The 19,704-nt window shown below is 38.5% G+C and overlaps 1 protein-coding gene across 7 annotated transcripts in view; it reads right to left on the bottom strand.

Annotated features, from left to right (window-relative positions):
- The window catches only part of LOC130179119 (piezo-type mechanosensitive ion channel component 2), a 78,123-nt gene that overhangs the window by 15,067 nt on the left and 43,352 nt on the right, over positions 1-19,704 (bottom strand). For 2 of the 7 annotated variants that reach the window (XM_056391882.1, XM_056391884.1), the window contains 19 exons: positions 17,903-18,189; positions 15,546-15,706; positions 14,287-14,463; positions 14,066-14,188; positions 13,273-13,473; positions 12,951-13,155; positions 12,212-12,313; positions 11,384-11,549; positions 8,056-8,299; positions 7,621-7,738; positions 6,724-6,880; positions 6,115-6,204; positions 4,797-4,915; positions 4,513-4,581; positions 3,185-3,288; positions 2,415-2,513; positions 1,200-1,320; positions 1,009-1,089; positions 309-475 (listed from right to left, as the gene is read on the bottom strand). In XM_056391882.1, coding sequence (XP_056247857.1) covers positions 309-475; positions 1,009-1,089; positions 1,200-1,320; positions 2,415-2,513; positions 3,185-3,288; positions 4,513-4,581; positions 4,797-4,915; positions 6,115-6,204; positions 6,724-6,880; positions 7,621-7,738; positions 8,056-8,299; positions 11,384-11,549; positions 12,212-12,313; positions 12,951-13,155; positions 13,273-13,473; positions 14,066-14,188; positions 14,287-14,463; positions 15,546-15,706; positions 17,903-18,189 — 2,791 coding nt within the window. The remainder of the gene's footprint in view (positions 1-308; positions 476-1,008; positions 1,090-1,199; positions 1,321-2,414; positions 2,514-3,184; positions 3,289-4,512; positions 4,582-4,796; positions 4,916-6,114; positions 6,205-6,723; positions 6,881-7,620; positions 7,739-8,055; positions 8,300-11,383; positions 11,550-12,211; positions 12,314-12,950; positions 13,156-13,272; positions 13,474-14,065; positions 14,189-14,286; positions 14,464-15,545; positions 15,707-17,902; positions 18,190-19,704) is intronic. The other 5 variants (XM_056391887.1, XM_056391888.1, XM_056391883.1 and 2 more) reach the window with 4 other exon arrangements.

The following is a 19,704-nucleotide window of genomic DNA, read 5'->3' as shown; positions in this document are numbered from 1 at the left end:
GCAGGTATAATGTTTACCATGTTCACCATCTTAGTTTAACTTGTTAGCATGCTAACATTTGCTAATTAGGATAAAACATAAGTCAGATGAAAAAAACAAATCAAAGTACAGCTGAGGTTGATGGAAATGTCATTAGTTGTGCAGGTATTTGGTCATAAGCCAAAGAAATGGGTGAAATAAAAACTTCCTGGTTTTGCTACATTAAAAGTCAAAGGATCACTGAAGCTATTACATCAAAACTATGTTTAAAACTAAGTTACAGTGACTCTTTTTCTAAACGTCAAAAGTCAGCGTGGAGGATCATGTACCTTTTTGACCTCTCGCGTCAGCATGCAGCGCTCTATACGCAGCACAGTGGAGATGTCGATGTACTCTCTGCACATGTCATTCATCCACTTGGTGAAGCTGTCCACTGTCGTCTTAGATAGCACCCAGGTGAACTTGATGATGTTGAACACTCGTTTGATGATGTTGTCTGAGGGAGGGACAACCACAGCCACATAAAGTTCAGCAATTTCAGGAAATCAATCAAAATGATTATTATCATCCTGATTAATCTGTGAAAATATCAACTGCCAAAGGATATCAAAAAAGAAAAGAAAGGCAACATTTTTAAGTCCAACTTTCTCTGAATGGGGCACTTGGTTATTGTGATTTGGAAGACAGTTTGTAAATCACCTTTTAAAAATGTACCTTACCTGACACCAGAATTTGTATTAGTAGGTATTATTTAAGGAAAATAAGGAGTTTGTCTGCAAGATGCTGATGTGGCCGTGAAATTAAAAAAACTTGTGTTGTTAAACTCACTTAAATCCTGAAACTATATGACAAAGAAAGACAATTAGAACAAATACGCAATAGTAATCTATGCATTTCCTTTACGCATCATCAATGTTCCCCATCCAGTTTCTAGAGTGTTTTAAGTTTCAGAAGGTGGAACTAAACAGAACAACAGATCAACTTTTCTCTCAAGATCTCATCAAACTATTTTCTTGAGGTGAAACCAACCTTGACCACCAGACTGCTTGCGCTCCTCTCCTTTTTCTTGCCCATCAGACAGCTCACCAACCTCTATGGCCACGTGACCTGCTGTTGTACAGTAGAGATTTTACTAAAATATAAAAAGAACATGAAATTTATCCACACTAATGTTACAGTTTGTTGAATGTGAGTTTTTTTGGCTCTTGGAACTTGCTTACCATCTTTCTTACTTTTCCTGTGTCTAATTCCCTTTGTGTATTTCTTCCAAAATTTGCGTTTCTCTTTGCCCCGAGCCCTCAGTGCAGCTTTGGGGTCTGTGATCCAGGCATGGTAAAGAAACTGGAGAACAGAGGGCGGCAGTTTAGTATTAGTGAAAGGATGTGAAGTCGAGGAGGCAAGTTCCTGCATGCATGCTTGTTACCACTTTCCAAAACATACCGTGTCCTTTTAAAATGATTTCCCACTTTTAAGCTATCAGTTCAGTATAAAAATCAATGTGCAGACGCTTCAAGCATGACACAGTGAACTCTACTTTAATTAATAATTCATTTATTTAGTTTCACTTTTTTTTAAAGTCATATCAGTGGGATTCAGTTTTGGGCTTGACAGTATGTTCAAGTGCCTGTGAATACTAATATCCCTGACTGAAGAGAAGGTTGGCTGAGAGCACACGTTGTAGTACAAGGAACAACAACATTGCCTTTTATTTCTGTTCCAGATTTTGACTGCTTGTAAATGCAGAGGACTCTCACACGCAACATGTTGGGGCTTCCTTGAATGCCCCAACATGGAGGCCTTTTCAAAACAGTCAACAATCACATGTGCATTATCTCATGAATGTGACATAAGTTTAACAAAAACAAATGTTAAAATATTCACAATTATCAGTTTCTCATCTAAATAAAGCTTTTTACATCTGCAGGTTGATTTTCACAGTGAACTGTGAAAGAAATTGTCGTATATAGTATATAGACACACCAAGGAAAATAGTCAGCAATATTACCAATAATTCATAACTTTTTATGAAAGCTCTGAAACATGCAGGACCACCAGTGCCATATTAACACATACCACTAAATGCTACTTCTATTTCTCCTTCATTGATCATGAACTAACTGAGAATTTCTCTGAGCAGCAGACCACAGGAAAAGGATAAAAAACAAACAGGAAATACCAACACATCTCCAAAACATTTCAGATTAAAGCTCCAGTTCATGCAAACGACTTTAAGAGAATCATTCAGACAATAACAATATGCAGTAAAAAAAAAAAAAGCGACAATTATATGCAACAATTAGTTTAAAATCTGGTTATTTGCAGCAAAGCAGAGCAGCAGACATGAGCGGGAGTGTTCAGTGGGATGTGGTGTTAGCTGTTACTGGAGCTGGCAGATGATGCAGAAAGCAAGCTGTGTTAGTTATGGTGGTGAATACCTTGCCTGCCTTCACCACATAGTGCAGAATAGTTTTAGGCAGCTTAATGATAGACCTGGGCAAAGCCAGGACAGCAGAGACAAACTTCCCAATAGCTCGCTACAGAGAGGGAACAGAGTGGGAGAGGGTTAGTGGGAAACATTTCATATTGTTAGAAACATAGATCATTAAAGATTTGGAGCAATTGTGTTAGGAGGCACTGAACAAGAGGATTTAGTGGTCCAGGACAGCATGCAGGTGAATGTACATAAACTCCTCAAAATCCCTGGTAAAAATAACAATACCACAAGTCACAAATTCTAAAACTCAAGGAACAAGAATTAACATTAAAATGTTCTGAATCATCAAAACGTAAAACAAACTTACTTACTGATATGTTGTCTAAACTGTGCTTATGTTGCAAGCAATCCATTCTATTCTTTTAGTTTTTTATTCTATTCTATTTATTCTATTCTATTCTTTTAGTAAGGCTTTTAAATGAGTATTTGTACATTTTTGTATTGGTACTTTTACTTAAGTAAAACATCTGAGTATTTTCTCTTGCAGTGGATACAGTAAATGTAAGTAAAAGGCTCAATATTTCTCTCTGAAGAAATATAACGTCATAAAAAAATGGAGATGTTCAATCAAAGTGGCTGCACTTCAGTAAAAACACCTCATTATACTTTGCCTCTGCTGAGAGCCACATCCTCATCAATAACAAAAATATCACCTGATTACACAGCTGTGGCAGTGTGTGGGATTAAAATTTCATTTCACCCTGGAGTCACCTGAAATGCTGACTTCTTTGGCGGCTCATCGTCTTTTTTCTCCTCATCCTCCTCTTCCTCCTCACTGTCAGTTTCAAACAAGTAATAGTCTCCACTTCTAACCACTGAGGGGCAAAGGGTAAAGTGTTGTTACATTCAGTGAAACAGAGGATGCAGTCACTCATCGTGTTTTCACAGTAACAGTAATTTAAGGCAAAGTGAAGGTTCCCTGCTGAGAGAAAGAGGCAGGAAAATCAAACCACCTAACAATGAATTCTATTTCATTCACTACATATTAAACACTTATCTGAATCTACAGTAACACATGATATAGACACACATTTAAAAACATCAGAGTCAAGAGAGGATGAAACAGAAAACACACACACACCGCATCAAAAATGTTAGTATGACTGATATAACTATGAGCACAAGCCACAGTGAAGATTTGTTTATTCCAGTACGTACAGTCGCCTTTAAGCTACTTGACAGAGCAAGTGACTCCAGACTCCAGTGGTTAAGTGATAGAAGCATTGGGATAGACAAGGCTGACTTATGTCCTTGAACAGAACCACAGTGGGTGGGAGGTGAGGGAGGATGCTGGGAAATGGAGATGAAACATCAAATGACAAAGAGATAAAAATGGAGAAATAATTTGAAAATGTCATGTGGGGATGGAGTACGATAAGAGACATGAGTTCAAACCAAACAGGCAGACCACCGTATTGACTCAGAGAGATGCTGCTATTTTTGTATTTACCATAAAGTGACTGTAAAGGTCGTCATTTTATATGCTCGATTACTGGCTCCTGTCGTTTTACTCTGTCCTGTTTGGTGATCATGTCTACAGGCAAAGAATGAACAAACCCTCCATCCTTTATTCCAGCACTGAGAATAAAGGTGAGTCGACTTCATATCTTTGCGTGAAAATGTTTTACAACATAGTGATCCATCCTACTGTGGGCTCTTCAGGTGAGACCGAGGCTGGAATTCATGTTTTAAACAACGTCAAGTACAAACCTCCAGCCGTTAGTCATTTTCCCTTTCTACATCGTCTCATTGTGCCTATCTAAGGAAACCCTGCTCCCATACTGACACAGTTTTATAGATCATCTTAAACTGAAGTGCCTCTCCACACACACAGTGTACAGTAACATGAGAGCTGCAGGTAACAAGGGCCCTTAAATAGAGACAGAAAAGGACTAAAGTCTGGATGCGATAAAAAGCTACTGTTTGTCAGTGCCTTCAGAGCCCAGGGGCAGTATGGGAATCCTCAGCGTTCTGGTCAAGGACACAAGGGCCAATCAGAGTGGAGGAAGAAAAATAAGAGGGTTGGGGGGTCAACCTACTGGAAGCATGGTCAACCCACGGCCTCCACCACTGCTTTTTTTTGGTCTTGGTTTTCGTTCGCTGTGCTCCTAAAATTTCACAAATACAGCAGTTCAACATTTCATAAGAAAATCATTTTTTTCTTTAAACTTCAAGCCATATTTCTACTGTATGAAGCTGCTCTTTTAGCTCAAATACCAATGAAAAGACATTATTACACAACATGGCTTCAGTCTGTTATTAATTACATAAACTTTTTCCATATTGACTGCACAGTGAGAGGCCCTGGCAGGCTTCGTCATACCATCGTCATCGTCCTCGGGCTGGATGAGGGTCTGTCCATCACCAGACTCCTGTGCCAAGCTCATCATCTTCTCCTTGCCCCTCTTAAACTTTTGCTGCCTCACTTTAATGCGCTCCATCCTGATTAGATCAGAGAGACGGTGAAGAGACACGTAGTATCGACACAGAGCAACATCACTGACGGCCTAACAGACTGACCATAAGCATCTCCAGGCTTCATATGGAAATTAGTGTATGTTATGTAACAGCGGAGTGCTCATTAGAGTGGGTGAGTGGATGTTATCAGAGCTCGTGAATAACTCCTGAGGTAAGTGTAAGTGGTTGAAATACATTGACTTTATGTGGTATGATATACTGAGAGCTGACTCCCAGGAAACAATAAAGACTGAGTCAGACGCTGCTTTTAATCCAGAAAAAGTTTTACATTCTCTGAATCTTGTTTTCTTATTTAATAACTAAATAAGACCTAATGAGACCCATCAAAGATACTCCAACAATGAAATATAGATTCCATATTTTTTTATTGTCAACAAATCCCATGAAAAAAAACAAAACCATTAACAAGTGTTACCTGTGCAGAAAACGGCAGATGCAGCTTATTTATCATAGAGCTACATTGTTATCTGACAATCACATGTATTAAAACACTGAGCACACAATGCCGCATTGGAAGACATGTACCTTCATTACAGTGAAGACACATATTGTAATTTTTTGTTTTTTGACTCCACTCCACTGTTGTAAATACTCACTACAACACCACATGTTTATTAATCCACAGCTGAAAATAGTCCCTGACAAATGCTCTTGTAGCTCTTGTTTGAGCTAAAAACTACAGTTTTTTTCGATCCACTAACAGATCGGTGGTTTTGGTCTTTTCAAGGGATTTATTGACAATACAAAAAACAGAATAATTCCAACCATATTGCAAGTACTGGGCAGCATTGAAGATATATAATTTTTTTTTTCTCACTACGAAAAATATTTAAAACATTGACTTCCACAGTGTGAACGAAGAATGAAGATCCTATAAATAGAACTTTTTTGACAGATCAGAAAACTACTCATCATATATTTTTGTGTATGTTTTTTGGTCTCTTTTTTTGTTAATTGTTAAGGAGACAAACCTCTTTTGAAATAACCCTGTAGTGGCTCCAAAGAACCCTGCTGTTTAACTCTGATTAATAGTTATACAGAAATCTTGGGCAATAACCTATCAAATTTATAGTATCAAAACTTCTTCTAGTATTGCATATTACACATAAAAACCAAAACTACAGCATTACACCACATGGAGTATGTTAAATATTCAGTCTCACTGTCTTTTCAGCTGCTCCACAGACTTGCGCTCCTCCTCCAGTCTCGCCCTCACCGCCTTCACTATAGTGGCCTGGAAAAGCTCCGCTCCTCTGAAACACACAGACACACATCAGTAACTTACTTTAGTATTTAATGACAAGAAAAACCTTATTGCATCAACAGAACCTATGACTGACACCTTACCGTAGTGCTTCCCAAACTTTTTCTGTCCTGCACAACTTTGGCAGATGAAAAAATGTCAAATTTCATCTTATCTATCTTTTAATTCGTATGTTGTTTTGCTTTCTGAATGAATCTTGCTAACCTGAATTATATTATTAGATCTTTTCCACAGATTAAGTTTTGAGTTATAACTGGAAAAGCACAGGTGGAACGGATAACATTAATGACCATTCACCATTCTGGAAATTACTACAATCCAATGCAACAACTAATATTTAGGTTACACAAAAATATCAGCTGTTTTCAGTATTAGTTTCACTTCACACTTTCCCCTCCCATGCAATGGTTTAATAATGTTTTTCCACATATCTCACAGAAACCCCTGGCCCTGTATCAAAGCCGTGACCCTCCTGGTTACAGCGTCTCTGCACGGAGCAGCTGTGTACCTGGATGCGAGGATCTGTGACGCTCTGATATCAGCCACCACGTGGAGGAAGTAGTAGCTCATGAACACTCGTCTCTGCAGCAGCAGGAAGGCGAAGCAGATACTATCCCAGATGATCCCGGCCTCGTTACTGGGCAGCTCACAGTGATCATCAGGGGCTGGAACAGGACACAGTCATACACAATCTAATCTAGTATGAGTAAAGTATTAGTAATTTAATGACTTTTAACACCACAATAGATTAATTAGCAGCTGGACTACATCCAATAATCTGCAACGTGATCAGCAAGTACAACAGCTCGTCTCCTTGAATGTGAGCATAAATATTATTGTCAAAGTGACAGTATTGTTGATTGACTGGCTCTAATGACACATGAAAGTGATGACATTCATATTAGGGATATTAATGTAGTCTGTTATCTGTATTTGATTACACCTTACTGTTTCACTGAGTGTTGTGGCAGCTGAGTGACTTTCCCAGTGGGGTTAAGATGAAGACAGCACTCAATTAAATTGGCCCTAAAGATGAAAAATAAACAAGGACGTGGAGTTCATTTCCACTTCTTGTGAAACGCTCTTGGACACAATCTGCAGCTACAAATCTCACCAACGTGTTATAGTAGGATAGAAGCCAAAATGGGGATATATGCTCCACCAAATATTGAGGGATATATCTCATCATGTCATGTACCCATTCTTTTAAAAAATAAATGAATAAAAATTCTGCGAAAACCTCAGGATCGCCCGGGAGGTGCGAGAAAACGTTGCTGGGGAGAGTGACGTCTGGACTACTTTGCTTGACCTGCTGCCACCGTGACCCAACCTCTGATAAACGGAAGAAAACGGAGGGGTGGATGGATGACAATTCTACAAGATATTACATGTTGAGTTCACTCACGTGTACCTTCCTGGTTGATGTTGATGTTATATTCTTTAATGGTGCAGGCCAAACTGAACAACTGAATCAACCAACACTTCTTCTTGATCAGAGAGTTGATGTAGCCACAAGCCAAGATCTATGGACACAGAAAAACAAAAATAATCCTTTATTGTACCGTAGAATAAAACATTTAATTTTACATATTATATCAAATAAGATTAAAAATAAATATATGAAAATTAAGGCAAAATACAATGGCCCCTAAGCGATTGATTAAAAGAAAATTATAATTTAATAAAGAATGAATTATGACATATATTAAACAGTGAGAACAGAGAAGTTTTTGGAAATAATTTTGTCCTCCTCAGTTCACACATTCATGCAAACAGATGTTTTATATCTCACGTAGTCAATCAATTCATCCTCATAAAGTATTTGAGATCGACTACTCACAGACAAAATGTTCTTCATGGTGATGACAAAGATGTTGTAGGCAATCAGAAAGTCCCAGTAGTGCAGGATCTTTTTGATTGGCTTCAGTAACAGCTCTCCACCGAAGAGCAGGAAGTAGAAGCAGGCAACCAGGTATCCCATACAGAAGACGCTGATGCGTGTGGTTCCTGTGATGAAGATGATGGTGAGGACGAACCAGAACAGGTAACTGAACATGATGACCTTCAGCATGTCGAGGTAGGACCTGCAGGACAGAGGTGAGGAAGGCCGATCATGAGAGGAAACTAATAACCAGTTGGTGCCATTTTTCTGTAAGAAATGCTAACTTTTAATATATGATATATTTACACTGATGTTAATATATCATATCCTCATGCTGCATTCATGTCAAGGCAGCTGAATGGGAATAAAACATTATATTGTTATAACATAAAAGCATTCACACATTTTTCCAAGAAGGTTCCCCCGACTCTATAGTTACATCTATTGATCTGAAACTTTTTAACACTTCTCTGCATTTTTGTATTTTACCTGAATATCTTGATAAAATAATCTTAATTGAAGGTCTACTTACAAGCTATTTTTCACAGGTTTTTAACAACAGAAGTCCATGACACCTGAGCATATGCCAAAGTTAAGACATTTTATAAAGCTATTGTTCCCATTAATAATAAAGACACATTCTGTAACTGTATAAATGTATATTTACATAATGATTTTGCCAAATGTGGCTTTAATATCTACATTGTTGTGTAACATTTATGCTTTACCTAACCCAGTGCAGAGATGGGATATGTACATAAGTATAAGTATATGAGTATTAATATGTGCCTTATCTATATGTATATCTGGCACAATGCCATCCAGCTAAGATAAGTTGCTAATAAGATGCATGTTTACCACATAATAAAAGTCAAAACAACATTTCAGTTCATTTTGTTGCTGCACGCATAATGCCCATCATTCACACTTAGCGTATCACTTAGTGTCAGGACACCGGTAAGAGTCGAATCAATGAATGGGAACCAGAGCTGAAACCTGACTCCTGTCACTCAGAACAGGTATACACTGCTGCATGTCCTGTGAGTGTGTGTGTCTGACATGCTAAAACCATGCGTATGGATCCTGTGCTATCATGTGAGAGACCATTAATGTGATGTGTACGGTGAAAACATAGGAAGCAACCTGCATTAATGTGATGGACCTGGGGAAAACATGGGACCACAACAACAGCTGCACTGTTGAGGAAGCGGCTCTGATGAAGTGGGTTTGGATCGGACGATGCGTTGATGGGCCGGAATAGCTGAGTGAGAGTCCTTCTTCATCAGGGGGAGAAAATACCTTTTCCATACTTAAAAGCTATTTATTGAGTTAGAGTACAGGGCAAAAGCGTCTGAGTCGCGGAGTGACGGACAGAGTGTTTTTGTGGATTATGGATTTCTCCCCCACCCCGTATCCGTAATTCGATCCTGGAGGGAAACGATGGAATAAGTGCAGAGCTGCTGTGGCGTGGACAGACGGGCTGTACAGCTCTCTTTCTCTCTACTAGGGCTTGTTGATGGACACAGAGTGCGTTAATAAAAGACTTGTCCACTTTGCGCATCAAAACAGTGGAATGTGAAGAGCACATAATCAATGACTGTGGACAGGTCAGGATGCTCTTGCTGTCTTTCTAACTCGCTCTTTATTTCCTTGCCTCTCAAAATCGTCTGTTCACCCGTTTTTATTGTGCAAAGTCAGTATGTAGCTCTGGATTCAAATACTGGACCACGGCCAAAATTTTGAGTTATATATACAGTGGGTATTCAATAACATCTCTGACTAAGCTACTGACATGAGCTACTGTCATCTGTCAGTTTTTTCTTACCTTTATTTATCCAGGATAAAGGATTTGCTGAGCGAGTACGTTCTTATTCAGCACCGACCCACTTAAGATTTCTACAGTTACACAGTTAGCAGCCAAGTACAACAACAGCTTTCTACTGAGCCTCTGGGCAGCTCCACTGGAGAGATGTGGGTACACAGTGAGTGTCTCACTCAAGGGCCTCATTGGTTGTTGCTGAAATTTCTTTACAAATTTACCCAACAAGTTTGTTTTCCAATTTATTTAGATCCCTGTTATGTGCAGTATACAACAGCTATTAATCCAAAGGTCCAATACAAGTCAACATAACCACAACACCACTTACACACACACGATGGCAATACCACACAGAACAGCTACACTCTTATCAACATTAGCTTACATTAGAATGGCATAGAAATGGCGAAAATTAAAATTTAGAGATCAAGTTAATCTGAAGTCTTTTTTCAGAAGATGCTTTTTAATAATTTAAAAAATTTAAATAATATTTATTTAAAATCCAAAGTATTTTTTTATATTTGACACAATGTTGGATTTAATTTGTTTTAGGCGCTATAAAGATAATGGTAATAATAACAACAAATAGCATCAAATCAACACAATAAACCATCTGTTCCTGGCCTGCTTCTCTGAAGCCTTTGAGCCCTGCAGTGATTTTATGCTCTCTGATAAGTTAGCATTATTTCCGTGTATGACTCTTTGCACCTACTCTTTGGTACACTTACACATTTATCCTAGTTTGAGAAAATCATGTTGACAAGATAAAGAAATCGCACAGACCACAAAAATCATGCACATTCATAATGACAAGAGTCAAACAGTGGATCAAGAAACACATGTAAACAGCATTGCATGGTCAAATTTAGTATTAGCTTCTGTCTGTCAAAAGTGGTTGGAGGTTATGTAAAACTATTCTTTTCACACTACCAATTTTTTTGCCGGTTAAGTTAAATCATCATAAAAAAGTGTAGATTGAGAACAAAGATCTTCAGGCTTAATTCCAAACTGCTGCTCTTTTTTTAAATGTCTAGTTTTATTCTATTATCTGTTCTATTTTAATATTCAGTAATCTGTATGTAATATAACCATGAACACATGCTTTTAATAGGTCTGCTTGTTTTGAATACATTTCAGTTTGGGCTTTATTGTAACCATGTTAACATGGTTAAGCATCAATTAAGCTGGCTACTTCACTTCCTCTCCGTCTCTGTGTGTTGTTGTCCTCTGTGTTAATGCTGGTTCAGTCGGACTCCAGTGGCACCAAAACTATGACATCTGTTTCATGTGAATCTAATGTAAAATCTAATCTAATCTAATTTAAGTGTTGAAACACAAGCATGGGCTCCATGGCTCCATGGCCATATACTGTATCCATATAGCCTTAATAGGAATAAAATACGACATGTTCGGGACACTTAGTGCTGCAGTGTAAATGTAGTATAACATTAGTGTGAGTTGCTGTACCTGCAGTGGATGAAGTCGGGGACGGGGTTGTGGACGCTGAAGGAGGCTGCATCCAGGTCTCTGCAGATCTCCACGTTGTCTCCGGCCATGAGGCGAACTGCCGCCTTGTTCTCATCGTCAAACACCTGCCTCTGAAGAGAGGCACACAGCAGCAGCATGAAGTCATCTAGAGAAGACAAGGAATAATGTAAGTATTTGTAATTCTTGTACCGGAATAAGTTCATCAACATGTGTTATTCAATTTAGCAGAAGAAAACAGCATCATTTCTTTATAATAAATATGCAATTGTTTCTTTTTGCCTGTGAAGACAACTAAATTAGCTCTAAAACGAAAATTAGCTCAGTAATATTTAGTTGTGTACATATGTACATATATTCAACTACTGTAACTTGTGTCACAGGTTTTAGGTACTTGTACTTGAGTATTTCCATTTCATACTATTTCATACTTCTACTCGACTACATTTTTGAGACAAGTATTGAATGTTTTCTTACATCACTGCACCAGATTTAGTTACTAGTTACTTTACAGATTAAGATTTTACATACAAAACATATGAAATATGACGCTTTGTTGCACATTAAAAAAGTATAAAATAGTTCAAATTAGCTCCATCTTGATCAATTACAACAGTAAAATGCTTCTTACACATTGATGCACCAGTAATCTATAATAGTTTCATGCACAGGATGTATTTTTCTGAATCATAATTGCTTTTGATATATTAAGTATTTTTGCCTGCCCTATTGCGCCTTTCACTCAAGTAAAGGATCTGAATACTTTTATTTCTCCTTCAAACACATTTCCTGTATAACTAAGACACCTACAGATGAGGAATAATGAATTGGGCCTGGTGCGGAAATCTGGAACATAGAGCCACTTGACAACATTGGAGTCTGTAGTAGAGTTGGGAAACCTCCAGGGATAGTCTGAAATGAAAACATGCACCATTATCATAAAAAATGTAAAGACTTCAGATTTATTTGTGGAGCACTTTAAAAGGACAGAATTGGCAATAAGAGCGTTGACATGGTAACAAATAAAACCAGGAAAAGTGCATCACGGAGGAAGTGGACCAACGGCTGTTATGTGATGTCCTTATACAAAAAAACAAATTCAAAGCCTCAGTGCACCAGTGGACAAAGATATCGAGAGAAGACGTTTTCCACAGACATGTATTTGTGTTCTACTAGAATTTTATTTACTGTACAAGTTATATGCACTTAATAGTGAGACTTGGAGCACCAGGGGATATCACCTTAAAACAGCAGTTGTCCATCATGGTGGGGCTAAATGAATAGGTGATTAAAATTTATTAAGATAATCCATTAAACATTTATGTCATTTGTCAAGCAAAAAAAAACTAAACTACGATGTTGTCACCTTCTAAAATGTCAGGATTAGTTGCTTTTCTTTATGTGATTAGAAATGAAAAACTTTGGGTTTGGGACAATTGATCGCACCAAACAAGAACTTTTAAGACGTCACTTTGGTCTTTGGGGACTTGTATTGAGCATTTTTCACATTTTTTACTAAAAGATAACTGATCTAGCTGACGACACCGACCTTTACAGGCTGCAGGTGGGATCCCGATGCAGATAAAATACTGGACAGTTAGCATACAGGCCAGGAAGCAGCAGTACTTGGGCCAGATCTCAGCGATGGCTTTCCTCCTTCGTCTATACATGACAGCTATCAAGGCAAAGGCATGTAGCATGGCGTAGAAGTCCATACGCTGCCCGATTACATTCACCACCAACAGCAGGCACGTCTGTGGGAAACACACAAAGAATTAACACATGAAGTGATGGAGCTAATAGTTTTTAGATAAAACATTATATACAGTGAGGTCCACAAGTCTGAGACCACTTTTCCCAACTGTCCCTACCTCAAGTCCAAACTTGTAGAAGAAGTAGTTGATGAAGTATTTGATGAAGCTGATGATGCCGAGGTCCAGGTGCTGCCGTGTGATGTCGTGGAAGATAACACGAGCGGCTGGAGGCAACAGCTTGTTCCTTAGTCTGAAGTATTCCTGATGGCGGTAGATGGTCACCTCAAACGCTAAGAGAGCCAACATCAAGAGGTTGTTCTGCACAGACAGAGAGAAGATTATACTGTGTGAAACATTTATTTCTTTTGTTGAATCTGCATGCTGATTCACATACACAATCATTTACAGTGCAGTCATGACAAGTCTAATTACCAGTTGCACAGAATGTGCATAATTTCAGTAGTATAGAGTAGAATACAAATTTAGGCAAAAGGAAGTAAAAAAGCACAAGTTTGAGAGTAACAGTGGATGTAGAACATTGGACATGAAATACTAAACAATTTGGGACGAGAACATCGTTTTATCAAATAAAAACACATTTTTTTAATTAAAAAAAAACATGAGTTGATATTTACGATATTTACTCGATTTAGTAAAAGAATTTAAGTCATCACTTGTGATGTGTGCAACTTGTTCAGTTTGAACATAGTGTAATCAAACTTTTTCTGATGTGCCACTTCATCTCTACTAAACTACAAAAACACTGTAGCCACTTCTGATGAACAAAATACACTTTTCATTTTTGCTACTTTAAATTTGTGTTTTCACGATTGAAATGTTCTTTCTCTTGCTGTGATGATGTCCTGTGTGTCCTGAAAACTATGAGCTGATGAATGTTTCCACCTCTCACCCAGAGGTAGCCCAGCAGGTCATTAGACTTATTCAAGCCAACCCAGATGGCTGGATCCACAGGTCCCTTATACAGCTCAGAATCCTTCAGCACAGTCCTCTCGTTTTCTTGGTAGCCTACCGGCTGTGGATGGAAACAATAAGTGTTGTTAGCTCTGAGCAAATCTAAGTTTTAGAACATGTACAAACTAATTATAATTAAAGTTGAAAAAATATATTCACCATAGAGCAGTTCTTGGAGTAGGATGGGGGATGTATGGACTTCAACTGGTACAACATTTTACATACGATGATGACACATGTCCACACAGTGCAAACACTAGACGCATGGGGCCGATACTGACTGTAGGGCAGTGCAAAGGCCCAGGAAGCCAGGAACACATAGTTGAACAAAGACACCTGCACAGGAGATAATACAGGCGATGAGGACTGAAAAACAGCTCACATAAATCCTTTTTCCACTGACATCCTCTTTGTCCTACTACTACCAGTAATAAGAATTATTCATTTCATTTCTCATTTTTCATTTAAAAGCATAATTAAATGCCATTTGTAAAAGTAATTTAAATAAAAAGTGGGTGAAAAAGCAAAGAGTAATGTGAGGCATATCAAAAACATAACAATGTACACATAAAACTGGAGATCAAGATTTATAAAAAAAAAAAAAAAAATCACATTACATACATTTAAATCAATAGAAGTAAATTTTAATAAGAATTTAACAAACTAAGTGTGAGGAGGTTATCCAGGCCAAACCATTCAGCCAAACTCAAACAGCCCCAATGGCAAAGAAAACTCTGAGTAAGACTTTTTCCATTCAGTAACTAATAGCCATCACAGTTTGCTCAAACAACCGCAGATTATTATCTGAACAGTCTGCAGTGTAGCAGACAATCCTGGTTTATTTTCTGTTGGTTCAAGATGGCTCAGTGTCGCAAGATGAAGTGATCGACTTGATTTAAACAGTGTCTGAGCAAGAAAATCCAGCCAGAACCTTTGACAGTGGACTCCTGCAACTGTAGGTAACTGTGATGATTAAAATAAAAAGCTAAACAGTGATGACAGTCATTTATATACAAAACTTGCAAAGAAAAGGAAAAGCTCCAGAGACACTTTTAGTTTAACAACAACTTTAAACACAAAATAAAATCCACTATGAAAATCTTCGAAACCTCGAATCATTAAAAACACTTTCTTCCATATATCTGTTCTGTTTTTCAGACGCTCAGACAGAACGGCCCTCTGTTGCAGTATCTAAACAATCCATGGATTAAATTTCTTTTATGATTTTGACTGTAAAGCCAAGATTCAAGGGCAAGAAAAGGAACAGCAGCAACATCTGGAAGACTTACACCTGTGATGACAGGTAACTGTAGAACTGACTCATACAAACTCAAATATGGAGGAAAAGTGGCCCCTGTCGCTGCACATAGTGAGTTGAGTCACACTTCTTTCTTTAGAGGAATCCCAAGCTTTCGTACCTCTTTGACACAGACCAGAATGATGTAGCAGGACACAATCTTGATGATGTGGATCTCCAGCAACCACCAGATGAACAGCTGCAGTTTGTGGAAATACTCCAGGAACTTGAGGAAGAGCACGGTCAGACGGTCGACCACCAGGTGCCACTTATTCTTCAGGTCTGAAGTAGGAGAGATACAAACCAGATACACTTTAAACGGAAAGAAAACAAAAGTGAAGAGGTGCAAATGGAAACTGTTTCCAGGTTTCACACCACAATTACAGCAGTGTGTCCTCTGTTTAAACACCATTATCCAACTCCTGGCATTAAAAAAACGTGTCTTCTCATTCACCAACTAAAGCTGGGACAGACTGAGAATGTGATTCTCTCTCTACACCTCAGGAATAAGTCTGGAGATATTCTACATGTTTCTTACTGTCAAGTTATGCTTCAAGAATGTGCAGCTTCCCCTCTTGAAAGAGATTGATGCATTTACCTGAAGGCTTTTTCACTGGATTCCACTTAATGACCTTTCAGGTATTGTATGTTCAGCCAAAGTCTGGTATATTTCATTTTGCAGAGGTCTATAGCACTAGGTGACATGTTCACGCATTACCATTAAATCACTGTAGTTCACTTTATTATAACCCAACAAATGCACCACAAAGATTTTTTTATGTCAGACTTAGATTTCAGTCATGTAGCACGGTCAGAGACACATTTGACCACTATAACTGTAAATAATAAATACACATCATGAGAGCTGAGACAGTTGACAGACAATAAACAGGAGGGAAGCAAATTTTTAAAGCAAAATTGGAAAAAAAGGTGTTCTTTGTCCTCCATGATAGTAAATGTGTTTCTCTTGAGTTAGTTAGATAGTATTGGTCTGACATAACAAAACAAACTTTTTTTTTTTTTTTTTTTTTACCATTTGCTGACATTTTACAGATCAAATGATCGATTAATCAAGAAATGAATCTGTGAGTTTATCAATAATAAAAAACCATAGTTGCAGCCCAATAATTCACCTATAGTTTATAAAAGATATGTACATGGAAAGTAAATCCAACCACTGAACATGCAAATCAGGGAAGAAATTTTCGTTAGGGAAAGACAAATTACAACACTGTATGTTTCCAATTTAAACCCAAGTATGACTAGGGTCAATGTAAAAGGCAAACATGTGTTTTATACGGATTCTGAAGCTGTCAAAGGTGTTGATGTAATTTTTTTCCCCCACACAAGATCAAGATGGATGGAAACATACCTAAAATCTTGTATTAACAAACTCCAAACTGTTGCTTAAATTACCTGAGAAGAAGACTTAATATTTGGTTTTATATTCTCACAAAGGATATAAAAACTCCAGCCACAGTTTGGTGGTGGGTTTATGTTTTTACAAAAGGCATATTATCTCAGGTTTTAATAGAGGCCTCATTGTTTGGATAAGAGACTCTGAGAGCATATAGCCTTCATAGCCTGCAGCTCATTATTAACTGAGAGGCCTTGCGGGGTCGTTTTTTATCACCTATTTTATTTTCTGTGTATATAAACAACATTTTAATTTAAGACCAGTGTGACTGTCTGTGTAAATATGCTAATGGTGCAGCTTTAGCTGGTGTTAGCAGGGAGATGTAATGGGTGAAAGTGAGCACTTGAGCTACACGTTGTGTCACAACAAAAAACCGGAGATAAATTTCACAGAACCCAAAAATGTGCAATACAACACATTTTTACAACTTTGCTTGGGATGATTAATGGCCGGTTGGCGAAAGTACAGGCAGCAGATACTTGGGCAGGAGACTGAGCTTCTTTAAGAGAGCGTTGGCCTTTAAAGATTGTGCGCAACATATGTCTTCTGAGCAGACTGAAGAGCCACAGGCTGAGAGAGATCTGAGAGAAAACATCTCTACACTCAGGACTGAAGGTGCTCTGTCAGCACACAACAGCACATGTGAGAGGGGTAAACATGGCCAGCAGTGCGGGAACAGCCTGAGCAAAAGCTCACATGAGATTCTGAACTGTTTAAATAAAACTCTGCGATGTAACAGCACCTCAACAATAACTTTTTAAACATTTTTACGATTAGATGATGAATCAATTATTTGGCTTTCAGACAGTTAATCAACATAGAGTTCATAACTGATTGATCACTTGAGTCATTCTTGAATTCGGTGGTTTTACCTTCTCAAATGTGAGGTTTGTGTTTTTCATCAAAGATGCAAATCTTTGGCTTTTGTGATGAACAACTTCACTATTTTCTGACATGATCAATAGCTTAAACAATAAAATAGTCAGCAGATTGATTAATAATGAAAATAGTTGTTAGTTGAAGCCCTGAAATGTTTCACTGCATCGTCAGCTTTTCAGTACCTGAGCTCTGCTCGGTGCTCGGCTCTGGCTCGGTCCCCGCACTGCAGTGGTGGCTATCCTCTGTACTGGACTGCCGCGGGTCAGAGAAGCTCCTGGGCTTCTCGCCAGTCAAGTCAGCGTCATCCATCACCACCACAAGGGCCTGGTTTTTCTCCTTCTCCGGCCCCCACTCCCCCTGCTCCTCCTGCTTCTCCTGCAGCTCCTCCTCCTCCTCTCTGGGGAGCGCTGCATCCACCGAGGTGGCGCTGAGCATGGTGAGGTCTGCCAGACTGTCTGGGTGCACCAGTCTGAAGACAGGTAAGAAAGTATTACACACAAGGACACATGCATGCAGACTCACAAACACAGGTGTATTTCTATACTTGTGAGGACTTTGAGTGACTTGGATTTTTTTTTTCCTTGCTAAATTTTTTGGGGTATTTAGGAATTGGTTTTTCAAGGGCTATCAGTAAATAACAGGTCACCACTAGGTCTCAACTGTTGTGGAGAGACGCATGCAATGTAAGATGGAGGCCATCTTGGACAGTACCAACCATCCTCTCCACAACATTCTGGCAGGACAGAGAAGCAGCTACAGAATCAAACATCTCATCTCACTGCGCTGCAGAACCGAGAGGTTCAGGAGATCTTTTGTTCCCACTGCCATCAAGCTATACAACAACTCAGCCAAAGGAAGTGGACTAATCTAATTATTATTGTTTATTTATTATCAACTGTTATTATTATTATTATTATTATTATTATATTATTATTATTATTATTATTATTATCATCATCAACAATAAGCTAATGGACACATGAATTTCCCCTTGGGGATAAATAAATCTATCTTTTTAGTAGTTGTTTTGAGGCCTTTGTGGTAGTGTCTCAGACTGAAATATACATGTATATATGCAGGGGGTGTTTTGGGATTTTTCCCACCCGCTTGAAACCGTCAGCCAGTCGAAGACTTTAACAAATTAACTGCAGTGGCCAGTGTGGGACTCTATTCCAGTAATCCATGAAATAAAAACTGAACAGAAACTTTTAATGGCATTATTCCTACGTATATAACCCCCCCATGCATTAATTTGCCCTAACTGTGACGCATAATAAACCTTGAGGCATCTCTTAAGCTGCTTTTACATCACTTTGACTGTGAAGAAGGGACAGATTCGGCTCAAGACATTTGTATGATTATCGTGTGAGGGTTACAAGTACTGTGCACTGACAATATATATCAATATCTGTTAAATTTGGCTTTATCTACCTTTGAATGATGGATTCAGGCTGAGAGGCATCCATGTTTGTTTGGTGAGCACTTCTGCATCATTAATTCTATCTAAACCTAAACCCTAACCCCAGCATAGAAGTTCAAGGCAGGTAAGGTTTTTCTATCGTTCCTATCTTTCTGAAGGTATTCTGTCCTCATAAGTATATAAACACAACACATACTCATAAACATGGTCCAGGTGATTCTCAAAAGGCTCCAATGCAAACATTCGGATGGACTCGTCTGCTCCGTGTCCGCTAACTGAACAGCAGAGCAGCGTTTCATCAGGCATTGTAATCGAAAAAGCAGTGCACATTCCTTCTGCATTCTTTAAAACAAACTCCGTTGTTTGTTTGTTTGGGTATCAGAGGTTTTTTTTTTTCTTGCAGTAGATAAACCATAATAGCTGAAGGGAGGCATTAACCCTTTAAAATCTTCTCAGGCAAAGGCGCAAGGTCAAAGGTCGGGTTTGGCTTGCATGAACCGGCTGCACATCAAGGCAGGCATTTCATTATCCAGCGGTCATACTTACTTGCTTTGCTGAGGGGGA

This window comes from Seriola aureovittata, chromosome 12 (assembly GCF_021018895.1).
Source record: "Seriola aureovittata isolate HTS-2021-v1 ecotype China chromosome 12, ASM2101889v1, whole genome shotgun sequence".
In the NCBI taxonomy this organism is placed as follows: Eukaryota; Metazoa; Chordata; class Actinopteri; order Carangiformes; family Carangidae; genus Seriola; species Seriola aureovittata.
The sequence above is the reverse complement of the archived record's forward strand: the minus strand, read 5'-3'. Positions and strand labels throughout refer to the sequence as shown.